We start from the raw sequence: 17,499 nt of genomic DNA on the forward strand, positions 1-17,499 counted from the left end.
TAAAAAAAACCCCTTTGCAACGTTTGGTCCTCACAGAAAAACCAGCTGGCAGACACCCACATTTAATTTGCATGCCCAATTACCCAGCTCATCGGCTTTCTTGTGTGTTGGTTCATCCTCACAGGAGGGATGTCCACACTTCTCCATGCAACTCCACTTGGCCTTGGGGACACACTGAGTGCTGGCTCATAAGGACATTCTGCTGTGAGTGAACTTTACCTTGCCCAACATGATGAGCAAACCCTGCAGGCACAAGTATGTGATGAGCCCAGGCAGGTCTCCAGCCACCTTTTGGCTCTCCCCAGAGCACGCAGCATCTTGCCGCATTTTTTTAGGCACTGCTGTGGTGTTCTTGCACAAATCCATCCAAAGGTAAGAACCTGTGATCTGACCCACCTGTAATTAAAACTTAATTTGATTTGCATGCTGACTGATCTTCGGTGAGCAATGAGTGTAGTCTGTGCAGACCTCGTACCTCTAAGATAGGCCATTTATTTGTTGATGCTTTTTATGGCCCAACACATTTTGTTCTTAAACTTTCAGGATTTGAAACAAAAAGAAGCAAAACATTATTTTATGTGGGTTTGGTATTTTGTAGTCAGGTGTACTTAGTTAGAAGTTGTATTAAACAGAACATGCAACTTCATCTGAGCTGCTTGATTAGGATCCAAATTTTTTACTTGTTGGCTTGTCAGAAGTGCTCTTCTTTGTTCTCACAGTCGGGTCCTGTGACTGGTGCTCGAGGGATAAAGAAAAGTGACTAGTCTAGGCTCTTATTTGAGTAGCTTTAGCACTATTCACACTTGAAACTAGAACCTGTCCCTTGCCTTGCTGTAACAGGGTTGCTGGCATCACTCGAGTATATGCTTTAACTGTATGCTTGGAGATGAGTTAGTATTTAAGTACTGAAGCCCATGCCTGATATACTGTGTAAATTATGGAGAGTTTGGTTTCTTGGCCACATTTAAACCCTGGAGAAGCATGTTGTTTAGGCTTAAGAATTGCTTCCTTTGGCTTTGTTTCATCAGGATGGAAAAGCTGATTTTGCTTCTTCAAAGTCCATTCAGTTCTGTTTTTTAAAAAGTAATCATCCTGCTTTGAAAAGCTGGAAAGAAATACCCTTGTTTTCCCATCAGCATGGGCCGATTTGTATATGTGATATTTTACTCCTGATGAAAGTAAGTTTGCTTTTACTTTACTAGAGGTTTTTATCCAGCAGAGAGTTCCAGCTGTGCAAGAACCGATGCACATTAGCTGTTCCATTGATCTTATTTGACCAGTTCTTAAGCTTCTTTGCAGAGTTAGATCTTGCTTTCCTGCTTTCAGACAGACAGCTGTACTGTCAGCTTTCGAGGAGAAAAACTTGCTGTTTCTTTCATGCTCAGTGGAACGTAGACTCCAGAAGACAAATTCTTAACAGCAATTTGGCTTTTGCAGCTGCCTCCTAATACACTTGTAGTTAAACATAGAGAGAGGCTGAGGTAGTTCACAGCAGCCACGTGTTTGATGAAGTTCCATGTACTTTGCCATCGCTGTCAAGGCTGTGGGAAAACTCCTTGTGTGGCAGGAGAATGGAGCTATGCAGCTGAAAAGATCAAACTTCTTATCTGGGCCTTTTTTTAATCTCCCTCTTGCTTTCAAAGATTTGACTGTTTCTTGCTATGACTCAGATTTGCACATTCCATGTCATTTGTGGAATGGCCACAGCTGAAAGCCTGGTTTAATGTCGTGTTTGCCAGGGTAACTACAGCTAAAACTGTGGGAGTTTAGTAGGGCACAGCCTGGAGGGAGCTGCAGGAGCAATGGATGGGGAGCAGCTACCCAAATGTTTTTTACCACAGTTAACTGTCTCTGGGTGAGGTCTTCTGTTTCCTTACTGTAAGAGTTCTCATGGCTCCTTGCTTGATGCCTTCTACTGTCAGTATGTTCAGTTCACACCCATTGCCTTCCTGCCCTCACCAACTAGGGTATTCCATGACCCCAGAGATCAGCTTTTATTCCTATTTTCCTTTCTGACACCCAAAAAAAGCTGTCATTAGGCTCCAGGAACACATTCTTTGCCCAGCACAAGGGGAGAAAGGCATTGTAGCATTAAAACTAACTATAAAATACAACAAGAAGGAACTTTTTCTCTACTTGGTCCAGTTCACCATTTCCTTTCCTCACTGCTTCCTAGATACTGGATGTCCAATAGGAGTGTACATCCCTTTGCATGCACTTTCTGCACTAACCTGATGCTAGGTTTGCATTTCTGTGTGAAGGCTCTACTGAATTCAGATGTTGCAGCTTTCTGTAGGACTTGCCTCTACTTTCCGTCTGTGTTGTGTAAGCCCTTGAAGACAAGTCTGGCCCATGATACTGTTCTGCTCTACCTTGGTGTTCAGGGAAGCTGACCTTTTTGTGTTGAAGGGTTAAGTCATTCTCTTAAGTGGATTTTGCTGATTGGATTGTCCTTCATGTTAATGCTTTGTTCCAGTGTAATCACATGAGTGATGTTAAAATCTGCCTGACACTGGAGGCCATAAGCTCTTGCTGCAGCTGGTGTGGCCAAGCCAGTTTCTGTAGCCACTGGCTGATGGGTGTGTTAGCTAGTAGGTGTGGCAGACAAGAAGGCACCTTCCGATGTGAGCAAGAGAAGATGGCATTCACACTTCTGGAGATGTAGCAAGACATCTGCTCTATGCTGCCACAGTATTTTCTGTACTACATACCTCGCTAGTGCCATTATGCTTGCCTTTGCAAAAGGAATTCAGTTTCTGAGAGTAAAACGCCCTTGTGCATTCATCTAGAAGTTCAATAAATATTTCATTTTCTTGTTTGTCTTTTTCAGGAACCTGTTTCCTTCAAATCTTGTGACTGCAGCTTTCCGAACGGTAAGATATATGTGGCCTTTGGACAAGAGCTACAGTGCACAGGCAGACAAGTGACTGTTCTTTATTTGAAAGAGGACTAGAAAGGGGGTGTAGAAATTACCAGAAGTCAATTTACTTATAGCAGGTGGGATTTTTAAAAGCACATCATGTAATCAGACATACAACTCCTGTGGTAAATGGTTTGATTTTGAAAAATACTCCTCAAACAAAAGCATATTCAAAACCTGTCTTTTGTACCTCCACCAAAAGTAATTTTTAAAGTTTAAGCTTTGGGTTATATGTTGGGCAGCTGTGGCAGCTCTGCTTGGTGCTAGGTTGCTTACCACTTTGCAGGAGCTAGCTGGAAAATATTACATACATAGTTTAGAGCTGGGCTCAGAAAAGACAAGGTTCCTAGGCTCCCATGTGTGTAAGCATTACCTGTTGTTTTTATTCAGTATTTTCCATTATATCCCTTGCTGGATTAATTACTCAGCCTGGCTTCTCTTCCAACAGAGGCTATATGTGGTAGGATGGTAACTAGCACCAGAACATAGTGTGGCTTAAACTGATGGACAGGAGCTGTAGGGCTCCAAAAAGATTTGATTTAACTCTCATTGCTAGTTTTAGATGTCAGGATAGACAGTGTTTAGAATATTGCTATGGGGCAGAGTGATTCTCTGTGATACAGGAGCACAGTAATAGCTTTTGCCTTCATTGGGTTTGCTTTTATCTCAAAAACAAGGTTAAACTCTTAAAGTCTATTTCCATTTTGAGTGAATACATAATACAGTGCAAGTCAATATTCCCTGAGTAAAAACAGAAGCAGTACAAAAATAACACTAAGAAAAGGATATTCTGTGATGCCTCGAGTGTCAGTGTTCTGTGTGTTCAGGGATGAAATAAAGCAGTCCTCTATTCCTCTATGCTGCTCTTGTCACAGGGAATTGGAAGGCTTTTCTTTCCCTTGTTTTATATTTGAAGAAAGCAAGCCCAACGAAGTGCCCTGCTTTTGCAAGGTGTCTGGCATATTTATCAAAGAAATTTGTTGCCCTAGATTTTAGATATTTTACTGACAATTTTAATGCTTGCCTTACCATTTTTCTGGGTTTAGTTGTGGTTTTTTTCTTACCTGCAGTATGCAACAGAATATAAGATGCTGCTCAGAAACACTACCTCTGGAAATGTCACGTGGGAAAAGGTAAGGTCACTTCCTAGGTTTTTAAACGAATATTTGTCAGCTTTAATATCTGACTACTTTGCAGTCTTCAATCCTTTCCAGCAGTCATTGAAAAGAAACAAGTACTTTTCTTTGCCTGGCACTGAGACACACACAAACCAGATGAGTTACCCACAGCCACAACAGAGAGCTATGCTGGAGACGAGAGTTGGGCTCAGCTGATCTGATGCTGAAGTTTTGCTTGAAGCAGTAACAAGTGGTTTGAAGGAGTATAAATTAAAGACAGACCATTACAAATGGGCTGCAGTTGCAATAGTGTCAAAAAGAAAACTAATTTGTAGGTGTAGATGAGGCAGATCTTCCATATGTAGCTCGTAGGACTTCCCGAGATGTTCTGTATCCTATGGAGTGACATCTCTGCTGCAGCACAGGGCTATCAAACATATTTGTTACTGGCCATAGCCAAGACATTACAGGGCCATCAGTAATTACTGTTGTCTTACAAACAGCATGCTATGAAACCGACTGCAAGGTGTTGCCTTGCTCCAAATAAGGAGCTCCAAATGTGCTTTGGGCTTTTTTTTCAAATTACTTTCAGGGTTTTTTTCTTTTCCTCAGGCTCATTCTGACTGAGATCAGTATCAGATGTTGGGTTACTAGGTTTTTAATATGATTTGAATGCCCTTAGGGCAAGAGACTTGTAATGTTTGCATTTAACATGGAAGGGCTCAGCTGGGGCTTGCCCACCAGTTTGTAAAACCATCAAGGAAAAAGCAGTTTATGCTCATCCAGAGGGACTCTGAAGCATATCCCCAAGCACAGGCAGTACTGCCTTCATTCCCTGCTCCTCACCATGCCTGGCATGTGAGCAGGTGATGCAGAACAGTGTTTACGAGCTCTGCTTTCAGCTGATGCTTTCACCAGCCCTGGAGACAGGCTGACAGGTGACATGGATGATGCATGAGCTGAGCAGAGGAAGAGTTATCCCTTGCCTAGAAGCCTGATGGCACACAGCGAGCGGTTGCAGTGGGGGTGAAGGCAGATCCATTCACTCGCGCTCTGCCCATGCCTGTTAGATTGCATTAGCCCAGATCCTCACTCACCCCATCTGACACGGGTGTGCAGCAATGACTGTGGAAAGGTCACATGATCCCAAAAGAGCACTTTCTCTTTTCATGCCATCATGTCCTGGGGCAGTACATGCCCCTTGCAGCTTCGTGCTCTTAAAAAATAAGTTCAGTGCAAAAAGCTGTAACGATCTGCAGTTAGATTTGTGTGTTTTGAGTGTGGAGTTTTTTTGCATTTAAGCAAGGGTCAATGAAAGGAGAATAAACCTCTTTTATGCATCCTCAGTGTCAAGTTTGATAGGTGCTCCTTAGCAACCAAGCATGGATTAAGGCTAACCATATCCATGGACGGAGTCTTGGCTGTCAAGTATTTCTTTAATGCTTGTTCAGAGTCATCACTCTCCCTTAAGAGATAAGAATGCATCTTTTGCCAATTTAAAATACAAGATTATTTTTCATTTTTCTTCTTTCTTTTTTCCTGCTTATCAGTCTCCTGCTCGATGTAATACCAGAAAAAATATTCTGAATTTGTCACTGCTGCCTGTTTTTGCCAACAGTTATGATGTAAAGGTTATTTCTGCTATTACTTTTCCAAACCATTTCTTCAGTTGTTGGAGTGAAACCAGAGCTGATCTTTGTTAATTCCAGAAGACGCCCTACTGTCTCTAGGGATGAAGGACCAAATTAAAGGAAAGCATCATCTCAGTTTTGTTAGCTCAGTTTCAGGATTGGTCTGACCATAGTATTAATGGACAGATGAGGATGAAGTTTGGAAAGGAAGAGTGTGATCTTGGATATCATAGTGATAGAAGCTTAGTTCCAGGGAAAGAAGATAATGTTCTTAGCTATTTTTTCTCTCATCAGCAGAATACTTGATTGAAGAGGAGAAATGTTTTTATTAAACCTTCCATATGTATAGTGTGGAGCAAAATTTTCCATTGATTAGATTTCCCCCCCCCAACACTGATTAATAGGCCCTGTCTTCTCTTGCTGATTAAATGAATAGTGGGGCACGTAGATGTTTGCTCAGCCACGTCCTTTTTGTTGTTTCACGTGCTCACCTCATGTTTACCCAGCTTTTATGGCTACATCCTCTCAGTTGCTTTGGCAGCAAGGCTTCCTGGGGCACAGACTAACACAATTCCCCATCTGCAGCATAGGGAGTCTGGGGGCGACTCGGTTCCTCTTGTGGCAGCAGTAAAAATACACAAACCAGTGGTTACTCTTCTTCCTCACATCACATGGCTGCATTTTCTTTTCAGCCACCTACTACTGGGACAGTTCAATGTCAGCAGTTGTTTCCTTGATAAGCATTTTGTTTCAAGAGCTAAAAAACAATAGGATCTTCAGAGAAGTTCAAAGACCAGAAGAACTCCATGAATATTCCTAGCAGAACACAGAATTTCAAGCAAACAATAACATGTCCCATAGTTTGTCTAGGAACAAAGTTCTCATTAAAGCTGTTTTTGTTTGGTGTCCACAATGCTCCTTGGTTTGGCAGCCCCTTTGGGATGATGCACTCTTCTGTGAGAGCACAAAAAGACTGCTCAGCATCTGCCAGTTTTAGAGGCTGGGATTGAGAGCATCTTCTGCTGAGGATTCACTGCTGGATTCATTCCATATTGTGCTGCAAGGAGGTGAAATTCCCTGGATGCTGCAGATCATCCCCTTGATTTGCAGGGAGAAATTTCTTGCAGTAAGTTACTACTCTGTGCAAGTGATGCATCTTCTGCCTACATCTGCAGGGATGAGAGTCGGTGGTGAATATTGTGTGTTGTAAAGAAATTCGCTCAAGAGAGAGAAAAGAGAGAGCAAGACCTGAAAGTGGGGACAGGATGACAGTGGATAGCTAAGAAGTTTTTTGGGTAGCTGTGTACAGAGTCCTCCCTCCAGTCACCAAGAAGTCAGGAGTCCCCAGATCACAAGACCTAGGCTTGAAGGGCTAGTAAGTGTGAGCACTTGGAAAACAGCAGGAGCAGTGATCACAATGCTGAGAGCAAGGTGGAGAGAGACATCTCTGAGGGTGAAAGAAAACCATTTATCATCATTCTGGAGAGGTATAGAGTTTGAAGAGAATTGGCCAACTTATGCACAGTAGGGCACTGTGAAGGTTTAGATGAAAGGACCCGCCTGTGTCCTGGCTGTGGCCAGCTGGAGATGCTACTGTCTCTTGCCCTCCTTTAGGTGCCTTTGGCACCCATGGCTCTGAAGAAGGAGTGTCTGATGCTTTTGGGGACTGAATGACCTAGAAGAGCTCTGTACTTTAGTCAGGCAATTGACCTTCCAAATTAAGCCCTAGGAGCTCTGACCCTGGTTCTTCTGTGTGGCTCCCAAGCTCTGTCCTGCTCTGTGATCCCATATTCCCTATACAGCTGCTGGGAAGCTTGAGCAATCCTCTTGCAGATTTGGTGTACTTCTGCCTCGTTCTGAGGCTAGATTTCTGAGAAGCCCAAAAGGTAGCAGGTTGCTGGGCTTCAGACACATAATTAAATTCCCTCCCACTAACATCCAGGTCAGAATGTTTTGAGTTCAGCAACTTGAAATACTGAATTTATGTTCCATAGTAGATTTTGATATAAATTTTTTTTTTTTTTTTTAGGATGAGAACCAAACCAAAAGAGTATTCAGTGATTTTAGGATATTTTTGTCTAACTTTTCTAAGCACGGAAGAGTTTGGGTCTTTCAGACACACAAAACAAAATAGAGCCAAAACTATCCAAACTGAGACGGGTCACTGTGTGGAAAATGGCACATTTCTTCGGACATCTCTGGAGATACACTGCTTTGTGCTTAGTATGTGTCCATCTTTTCAGTTCTTTCAATTGGAAATCAAATCAATAGGAGGGGCAGCTTAGCCTGGAGCAGGCACTTAAAAATTGCAGATCCTGTATCTAATTGTTTTTTAGCTAGCAAATAAAAAAAGTCAACACCTTCACTGTTTGTAAACTTGTTGTTAACAGCAGTTTCCCCTTCCTGCTTTTGTGTATAGTTTATGTTTTATCTTCTTCCCTGCAGTACTTTGTTTCCACCTGCCATTGAGCAACAGTCCAGTTCAGCAGTTTGCTTCCAGAAAAAACATCATCTCAAGTAGGCTGGTTTTATCAGATTTAGCAGATCAGTATCCCAAGTTCTTTAGTCAATATTCATTTCAAGGTTTTAGCTCGGAATATATTTTTCTTTCCTTGCATTGAGCTATTGTCCACTTAAACTAGCCAGAAGGCGAAAACTTGTACACAAACCTCATCTGTTATAGAAGCGCTTCCAAATAAAACAACAGTTTGACATGTTGAGCTTGTACTGCCAAGTTGGGGAGAAAAAAACTCCCAGTTTGTCAAAACAATTATATTTTTATGTAGCCACAAGAACATCCATTCAGTTTGTACTATACTATGTTGCCAAACAGTCTCCAGCTCTCTTTGAGAAACACCGTGAACGACTAGCAGAGCAGACCTGTGAGGAGACTACTCTTTGTCAATAGGTGGATCCTGTTTTTATCCTCTTGCTTTTACCATGCAGTGATGTGATTTCTGAGAAGGATAACAAGTATCTCTTCTGTTCTCTCTGTATCTCCCATAGCTGACATGACAGATGAATGAATAGGTTGCCACAGTTTTCTGCCTTTCTCTGCCCTTCTCCCTTTCTGCTTCATAAAGTTGGTTGTTTTCTCATGGTTTTCACCTTGATATCTCTAAAGTGATACACTAAAATCCTGAGTAAACTGAGGAGGTTTACTTGTTCAGGTCACTGAGAACACACATATCACATTGAAGGGCACAAGGGGAGGTAGTGGCAGGCCCTTTCCTTCTCCCGTGAATCCAGGTCAGCTCATAGCTGGGGAGGTTTGTATCTGAACTGCATCCAGATCTTGTTTGGTTCTCTTTAACAAAATAGATTCTTCCTGCCCAAAATGGGCCCTGCATGTTGATTTCAGATCAATCAGGCAGCAACAAAATGAGGTGACCCTTCTGTTAGATTTTGTGCTGATCTCACATCTAACAAGCCTTCCTTTTTTGTCTCTACAGATCCCTGTTGGTACTGAGATTGAGGGGATGAATATCCTGGGACTGGTGCTGTTTGCTCTGGTTTTAGGAGTGGCGCTGAAGAAGCTTGGCCAGGAGGGGGAAGATCTGATTCGCTTCTTTAATTCGTTCAATGAGGCTACTATGGTCTTGGTTTCCTGGATTATGTGGTAAGTGTGTTACTGCAGATGCATCTGCAGTACAGTATTATGCTTAGTTCAGGAAACTCACCATTTCTCTATCCATCTGGCCTTTTCCTACCAAATTGCTCAGCATAGCTAAAGTGAACATTATGGTATCACATGATGGGCTCATTTCTTCTTGCTTGTGCCCTGTAATTAGACGGTCACTAATAGCTTAGATGTCACTCTGAAAAACTTCAGAGGATTGCTTAGAAATTCTCTCCAGGACTTCTTTTTGATTTTTTAGCAGAATGAAAGCTTTCTTTTTCCTAAGGCTGATTGTTTATTTTGCCTGTTAATGAGCAAATTTCACTTACTTCCTTGGAGTCTAGACATGTTTATGGGGTGAATGTTACTTTGACCAATCTCACAAAGCTTTTGGCACCAAAAAAAGTCTGTATGTTAGGAACTGGAGTGCACTGAACTTTCTTGCTAGGCAAGAAGCCGGCCTTGAAGGAGGCAGGCACCTCTAGAGAGGGATTCAGGCCACCTAAGCTGGGGTAGGACCAGCCTCCTGACCAGGTTTTCTGTCAGGTAGGATGAATCTGGGCCTTAGAGCAGTGTCATGGTGTCCTTGTGCAGCTGGATGGATCTAGACTGCTGGTGTGAAACCAACAGTGCTAATACCTCATGTGCAAAATTAAAAATATTCATAAGGATAGCTAGCAAACAAATGAACGGTGGGACATTTCTCACTGCCTTTCCAAAGCTGCTGAAAAAGCTATAAACATACCTTAGCAGAGGGTTTATTTCTCCATTCTGCATTTTTCATTCCTACTGTTTTCCTCTCTCTAAGAAGTAGAAAGGTTTTAACAAAACACCTGATTTTACACAGGCAGATCTCTGTGTTAGTTGCTGTCATAAGGGATTGAAAATTTCAAAGGCTCAAAGCAGCTTAAGTTTTTTGCTCTTGAGTGTAATTCCTTGGACACTGAATGCTGATAAGAGGCAGCTCTTGTATTCAGCTTATTACAGTGCTAGCACTGCAAGCCAATCAGTTGGTATGTAATCCTTTACTTTGTGGATTATTGGGACCACTGCTGACTCTTAACACTGCAGAGCACCATAAGCCCTTACTTGTTCTCTTTCCTTCCTTAAGGCTCTCATGTCTTCCTGGTATTTATTCAAAATCTGTCAAGCTGCATGTACTTCCCAAAGGACACTTTGAAATGGGTGAAATCATACTACCAAGAGAAAAGGTAGCTTGAGGTTGTATCTAGTCCTGTTCAATGGCCACTCCTCATGTTTAGCAGCAGTTTGGTCTCAACTTTTAGTTCCTTCCTCTCCAGCCTCCCTCTTTGAGGGGAGGAATCCAGTCTCAGCTCTGAATCCAGTGTTCATGTTTGCAGAGCTTGTGCAGGACAGGTGCTCAGCTGGGTCTGGCTAATTGGGGTGCTCAGAAACAGCTCAAAGGCAGTACGTGGCAGAATTGCAGAGGCTAAGTGGGGAATGTTCAACAGGCCCCCGAGAGATTTGGCCAAGGGAGGGCAGAGAGAGTATTCTCACATGGATCTGGGATATATGGAGATGCTCTCTGCATGGAACAGAGAAGCTGCAGAAGCACTGAGGGAGGGGCAGGCTAGTAAGAAGTAAGTGATCTGAGCAACCTTAAGGCTTGCCCACCTTTCCAAACCTTTGCATGCTTAACTAAACCTTCTGAGGTTTGTCCTGACTCCACAATCAGCTTCTCTAAATGTGGGCATTGGATTCTTTATTCCTGGGATGTACAGACAAATCTTTTGTAGTCACATGTGTGCCTGGGGCAGGGTTTTGGGGAGCTGGATGATCTGGTAGTATTTCTTAATCTTAGAAGCAGAAATGGATGGAGAGTGGACAGCATCAGCAGAGGTACTTCAGGCACAGACATCCCAAGCAGACCTTCTGAAGGAACTGACCCTGGGCCTGAAGTAATTCATGCAGTTCTTTTAGAGTTGTTGTGCTGTTGGTGCAAGGGCAGTTCTACCTTTTCAGGGCTGTTCCCAGACCAGAATTGGGACCAGAGGCGTGTCTGTGGCCTGCAGGTGGCCCATTTCCCTGGAGCAGCTCCAAGTGCTCTTGACAAAGGAAACCTCAAACAAAAGCTGATGTGGCATGTTTCTAGATGGGAGGCATGGATGTGTATGTGTGCCTGGCTGTTGGTTTGAGGGAAGCTCTGGAAGCCTGATCATTTAATTTAGTCCTTTGTGAGCAAATAGCAGAGTTAATTGCTATTTTTGGCTTGTGCATCAGCAGCCTTTGGCTGAGCTCTCCGGTATGCGCATAGCTTTTTCCTACACTGGGTATGTCGGCACCCAGTATGACTTTAATGACCTAACTTCATACTTGTGCTGGTAGTTTCTGCATGTGTAAGACCCAACTCTTCCATCCCTTTCTCTGCTTCAGTGACATGATACTGCTCCTTTTTCTTTCTTTCTTTCCATCTGCCATCCCTTCAGCAGCAACTTTAGGTTTAGGTCTTTGTGCGCCTTCCTCCCTCAAGCTCCACACTGGTGTCTTGTCCTAGTAGCTTCTGCCAGCATTTCAGCTTCCCTTTGGCACTCTCCTAGCTGTGTCTTTGAGGGCATAAGTGAACAGATCGTTTTCAGTTTGGCTGCTTGCCATCCACCAAGCAAGAGTGTTAGAGAAGCCTTGAAGTTTGACTCACCTGAGTGCATGGTGAATATGGAGCTACCCTTCAGCAGGTCTTTAGAAGACTGTTAGAAGATAACATTCTTTAGAAGAATGTTATCTCCAGGACAGAAAATGGCATGTTTTCCAAGGCTTTTTCTTTGTACTTATTGACGGGCAGTATTTTGTTTACACAGGTATGTACCTATTGGCATTATGTTCCTTGTTGGGAGCAAGATTGTGGAAATGGAAGATATCGTGCTTTTGGTGACCAGTCTGGGAAAATACATCTTCGCCTCTATTCTGGGCCACTTCATCCATGGAGGAATCATTCTGCCACTTATTTATTTTGCAGCCACACGTCAAAATCCTTATCGTTTTCTCTTAGGACTTATCACGCCACTTGCCACTGCTTTTGCCACTTGCTCCAGGTGGGTTTCTGTATTTCTTTTGGGATTATAGGCCTGGCTATATTTGTCACTGTAAACTGGTTGTATCTAGTTTTAATCTTAGGTGTGAATATTGATCCTGAGATTTCAAAAAGAGACTTCTGAGCGTGGAGAGTCTCACTGCTGTCAGCTGCTTGCCACACAGCACATTGCTGATAATCAGCTGTTGAAAACAGTTCCTCAAAATATTGGGATTGTAGCATGATGCTGAGTTGGAAATATTTGGGGAAAAAAAAGGCAAGAGTAATTGCCTTAAAAAAATCCTGCAGCTATCCTTTCAATTTTAAGTAAAATGAGGGTCAGTAGTGAGGGACTTTGTCCTGAGAAGTTTACATCTGTAAGTTCAGAAGGACCTGGAACAAGTTTAGACTAATTTTGCAAGAGTAAAGGATATAACATGATCAATTTCAGACATCTGGCCTGATCAGCTTTTATTTATCATAACCAAACTATCAAGCATATCATTTACACTTTCCTCCAGGACAAACACATGATCAAATAACATAACTATATAAAATCATTCCAGGTCATCTCCAAAAGCAAATGTATGTCTGTCACAGGAGATGAAGTACTATTCATAAACTCTCTCCTACTATGTATGAATATATAGATATATATATGACTGAAGCATGTAATTTATAATGCAAGAAATAAATCCAACAGTGATTTTCTTTTTTAATTATTTTTCTGTTTATTTGAGAAGGTACCAGTACAACATTAACAGAGATTGATGTTGTATCTGTTGTGCTTATATTATCATAGAATCATAGAATGGTTTGGGTTGGAAGGGACCTTAAAAGATCATCTAGTTCCAACTGCCCCTGCAATACTGGCATCTGTTGGTGTATTTTTGTGGTTTGAGACTTGATCATTCCACAGCCTTGTGACACTGCATACTGTGTTCATGAGTTCTTGCTTCTGGAAGATCAGAGTCCTTGTCAGCTATTTCTGGATGGGAAGCAGATTATTAAATACCACTGCTCAAGACTCAACAAGGAGGGTCCCTCATTGCTGTCATGACAGAGAGGGACTAAAAAGTGGCATTGTTGTCTTGACAGTCCTGTCTGCAGCATGTTAGGAACATGAAAGCCATGACAGTAACTGGTCATTCAGTGCACCCTGATGCTTTGTGTTTGATTTCTCTCTGCGCTCTGTTTCTAGTTCAGCCACTCTCCCATCAATGATCAAGTGTATTGAGCAGAACAACAAAGTCGACAAGAGGATCAGCAGGTTTATCCTTCCTATTGGGGCCACTGTAAACATGGATGGAGCTGCTATTTTTCAGTGCATGGCAACTGTGTTTATTGCTCAGCTGAACAACGTCAACCTCAACCCTGGGCAGATCTTCACAATTCTGTAAGTTGCTTGCTATTGCAACCACAGCCTCCTGGCCCCCAGACACATGCAAGCCTGTGGTCCCTTTGTTAATAACTAGCAGTTTGCATTCCATATCTCTGACCTAAAACTTACAGACTGCTATGAAACATAATTATAGGGTGATTAAAGGATGGAGTCTTTAAACCTTTATAAGATTTGCCAGAATCTCGATTTGATAAAAGGTGGAACCTGGGAGGGTAATTCTGAAACAGATTTTGAGCTGTTTAAAGCTGTTTCTCACATGATTCCTCTCCTTCCTTAAGCATCTCACTCCTCTATCCTCCAGTCACCATTAGGCTGGGTAATGAGCATGCTGCTCTACCCAGAAAGCAGCCCCTGATTCCCTATCTGGATGTCTTAGAAAATCATCCTGCCAGCTCCTCAGTTCCTTATGCATCAATTGCATACTAAAGACTCTGCTCCTGCTTACCTCTGCCCTTCCTACCATCATACTGCTGGCTTTCCTGACCAGACCCATCATTGTTCCCCTCCTAACTGCTTTTCTCCATTATCCCCTCCACCACCTCAGTCCTACCTCCTTTTCTAGGATTTTTTCTACTCCATGTCTGGAATATCATCCCATGTCCCATATCACATAAAGTGTCATTATCTTCATGTTCCTCCTTAAGTGAGGATCATGCAAGGAGTTCAAGCTCCTCACTGTCCTGAGCAGCCATAACCTGTATCCACCAGATGCCTCCTAGGGCTGGTTCCTGGCATTTTTTCACCCTCCCTGGCCAGGTTCTATTTCCTTCCTCATTGCATTTCCCACTATATTGTTGGTCTGTTTAAGGCAGGGCTGGGTTTTGAGGTTTTTTTTGTGGATGGCAAAATTAGCCTTTCAGTACTCCTAGTGAATCAGGTGTTAACACAGGCCTGAGGATTATGCAGTGACAGCCCAAGGAAAGCTCAGCTGCAGACATCAACACATGAAAAGGTGTGTGGTTTCATGTCTGTAGCACGTTCACTGCAGATTTCCAGCTTCTGATTTAGGGTCTGTGTTTGAATGCAAATGAGACACAGAGAAGGGACTGTGCCCTGCATGGCAAGGTTTACTTTTGTACTTCTGGGGTAGGATGTAAGGTACTCAGTGCATTGGAACTGACACATGACTTGGAAATGGGTATATTAGTAAGGCAGAAGGATAAGAGTTGTGCTGGTTGTTTTTTATTCTGAGAAGGCAATCATGGTGTTAAGCCATTGCCCTGGTAACTGCTGTGGATGCCTGCTGAGCAACTGTGCTCTGTACCCATTGCTTTGCATGAGCAGGCAGGAAAGGGTTTGCCTGAGAAGTAAACGATCTGCGTGTCCCATGCTGTTCGTTTACAATTCCCAGAGCGGGGAAATGCGTGGTGTAAGTGCAGCAGAGCAGAGCTGGGAGTTCCTGCTAACCAGGCTTGCAAATTGATTTGCAGCGTGACAGCTACTGCATCCAGTGTGGGTGCAGCAGGGGTTCCTGCTGGAGGAGTCCTCACCATTGCCATCATCCTGGAGGCCATCGGACTGCCCACCAATGACCTCTCCTTGATACTAGCCGTGGACTGGATTGTGTAAGTGCTTCAGGCCACAAAGTATCTGCTGTTGCATAACATACAATCATAGGATCATTAAGGTTGGGAAAGACCTTTAAGATCATCACTAAGCCATGTCCTCAAGTGTCATATCCACACTTTTTTTTAACACTTCCAGGGACGGTGACTCCACCACTTCCCTGGGTAGTCTGTTCCAACACTTTACAGCCCTTTCCATGAAAAGGAATTTCCTAATACCTATTCTAAACCTCTCCTGGCACAGCTTGAGGCTATTTTCTCTTGTTACCTGGGAGAAGAGATTGACATCCACCTCACTACAGGCTCCTTGTAGCATGTTCATCTTGCTTAGTGTTTAACTGCTAGTGGAGTAAGCATGATCTGATAATTTAAAAACATAATCTGCTTTCAAGCCATCTGGTTGATGTTGGGTAGTGGTCTGAAATGACTGGTCAGTATGAGTCAAATGATCTGAATCCCACTTACATGTTTTTTTCTCCAGTTGATGGGTTATTGGACAGTTCCTGGTTTAGACTGTACATAATCCTTCTGCATGGCTTTTTGAAAACACCTGTCTCTCTGTATAGATAGTGTACTCCCACAACAGATGTGGAAATTAGGGTGGCTGAAGAGACTCTTAAGTTCCAGAGTCTGGAGAAGGTGGCAGCTGTATTACATCCTTCCCTTCCTACACAACACTTGTCTGTGGAGCATAATCATATTCCTACAGCTTCATAGGGCCATCAGACTCTTTCTTACTGTAAACTCTTGGGGACCGAAGGACAGGAGAGACAGGCAAAGCAGTGGCTAGCCCTTTGTATCCTGTCTTTCTAAGGAATTACAGTAATAGCTGTGCATTCCACAGCTGTACTTGTAAGTGCTTGAAGGCAAGAGGGAAAAACTTGCCCTTCCGTTCAGTCTGGGCTGCCCTCAGTCTTTTGTTTTGCTTACTGCCTTCATTCAAAATATGTAGCATTCGTCAATGCTGTTCTAGTCAAGGAACTCAGCCTTGTGGTAACAAAAGGGGAAAGGTCTTGTGCCTTGTTTTAATGCCACCTGTTTAATTACCAGAGAGGACCACAATTACAAGTTGAGCCCATGTTAAAGTTAGGCTGCAGAATGACTAGCAAGTCTCAAAAGGCACATGAAGAGATTGTTCTTTGTGACCCATAAACCTCCTCCATTACACCCTAGCACACTGGTGTAGGACCAAAGATCAGGACAAGTGCTACTAGTAGGAAATGCAGAGAACACAGGAATCTCTGCATGCTTTTGGAAGGACCCCTTGAGCAGATGTTTGGATTAAGGTAAGGGTTGCTATAGTAGAGAGAGCTGGGTGCTCTGAGTCACTTTCTGGATAAGGCCAAAATAATTTCCTGCTCTGAACTTGCATTTGAAAAATGCTGACCTGGGGAAGGGGAAGAGGAAGGAGGTGGGCTGTGAAAAGCAGGATGCCTGAGAAAGACTAGTACCATTGCTGCAAGCCACTGAGAGACCAAAGCCAGTTGATGGTAACAATTTGGCTGACCTTAAACCAGTTCCAGTGCACGTTTTTAGTTCTGAAGTAGTGATAATACTTCTGTGGAAAATACATAGGATGACTACCTCTCCCTCATCCAGCCCCACTGATGTTAGTGGATCAGCAGGGGTGAATCAGCTCTCCTTACCATGTTGTAACTCAAACTAAAAGCCTGCTTGCTTTGGTTTTTGTTTCTGATCTTAACCAGGGACCGAACCACCACAGTTGTGAATGTGGAAGGAGATGCCCTAGGAGCTGGCATCCTTAATTACCTGAATGAAAAGGAAAAGAAAGACAAAGAGCAGGAGCTAAAGGAGGTCACCATAGAAGCAGTTGCTAACAGCAAGTCTGAAGCAGAAACGTCACCTTTGGTAACCCACAAAAACCCAGTCTCCAACACAACCAGTACAGCAGATCCTGAATCCAAGGAGTCAGTATTGTGAACTCAAGGCCGTTTGTCAAGACCTGTCCTAGAGGTGGCCTGGGGACTTGTCAACGCACCCAGACGTCTGCATTGCGACTAAAGGCTGGATGGCTCTTCGAAGTGTTCTGTTCCAGTCCTTTTGGAAATACGCTGCCCTGGGGAGGGGGAGGGAGGTGGAGTGGGCAGAGAAAGGGTGTTGATAAAGATCACTCACTTTATAATGGTATTTTGATAATTCATATGTGTACATGTATGTGTGTCGCACATGCACACATGTATACATGTATATGGAAA

General features: G+C 43.1%; 1 protein-coding gene across 1 annotated transcript; it reads left to right on the forward strand.

Moving 5' to 3' along the window:
• The first annotated feature begins 2,834 nt into the window (after positions 1 to 2,834).
• Positions 2,835 to 17,224, forward strand: SLC1A4 (solute carrier family 1 (glutamate/neutral amino acid transporter), member 4). The gene is made up of 7 exons (XM_009073728.1): positions 2,835 to 2,873; positions 3,991 to 4,053; positions 9,122 to 9,288; positions 12,105 to 12,338; positions 13,518 to 13,712; positions 15,149 to 15,283; positions 16,990 to 17,224. Exons 2-7 carry the CDS (start codon positions 4,009 to 4,011, stop codon positions 17,222 to 17,224), a joined length of 1,011 nt encoding a protein of 336 aa, XP_009071976.1. The 5' UTR covers positions 2,835 to 2,873; positions 3,991 to 4,008.
• The last annotated feature ends 275 nt before the right edge of the window (positions 17,225 to 17,499 follow it).

The sequence above is a fragment of the Acanthisitta chloris genome, unplaced genomic scaffold (assembly GCF_000695815.1).
Source record: "Acanthisitta chloris isolate BGI_N310 unplaced genomic scaffold, ASM69581v1 scaffold28250, whole genome shotgun sequence".
NCBI lineage: Eukaryota > Metazoa > Chordata > Aves > Passeriformes > Acanthisittidae > Acanthisitta > Acanthisitta chloris.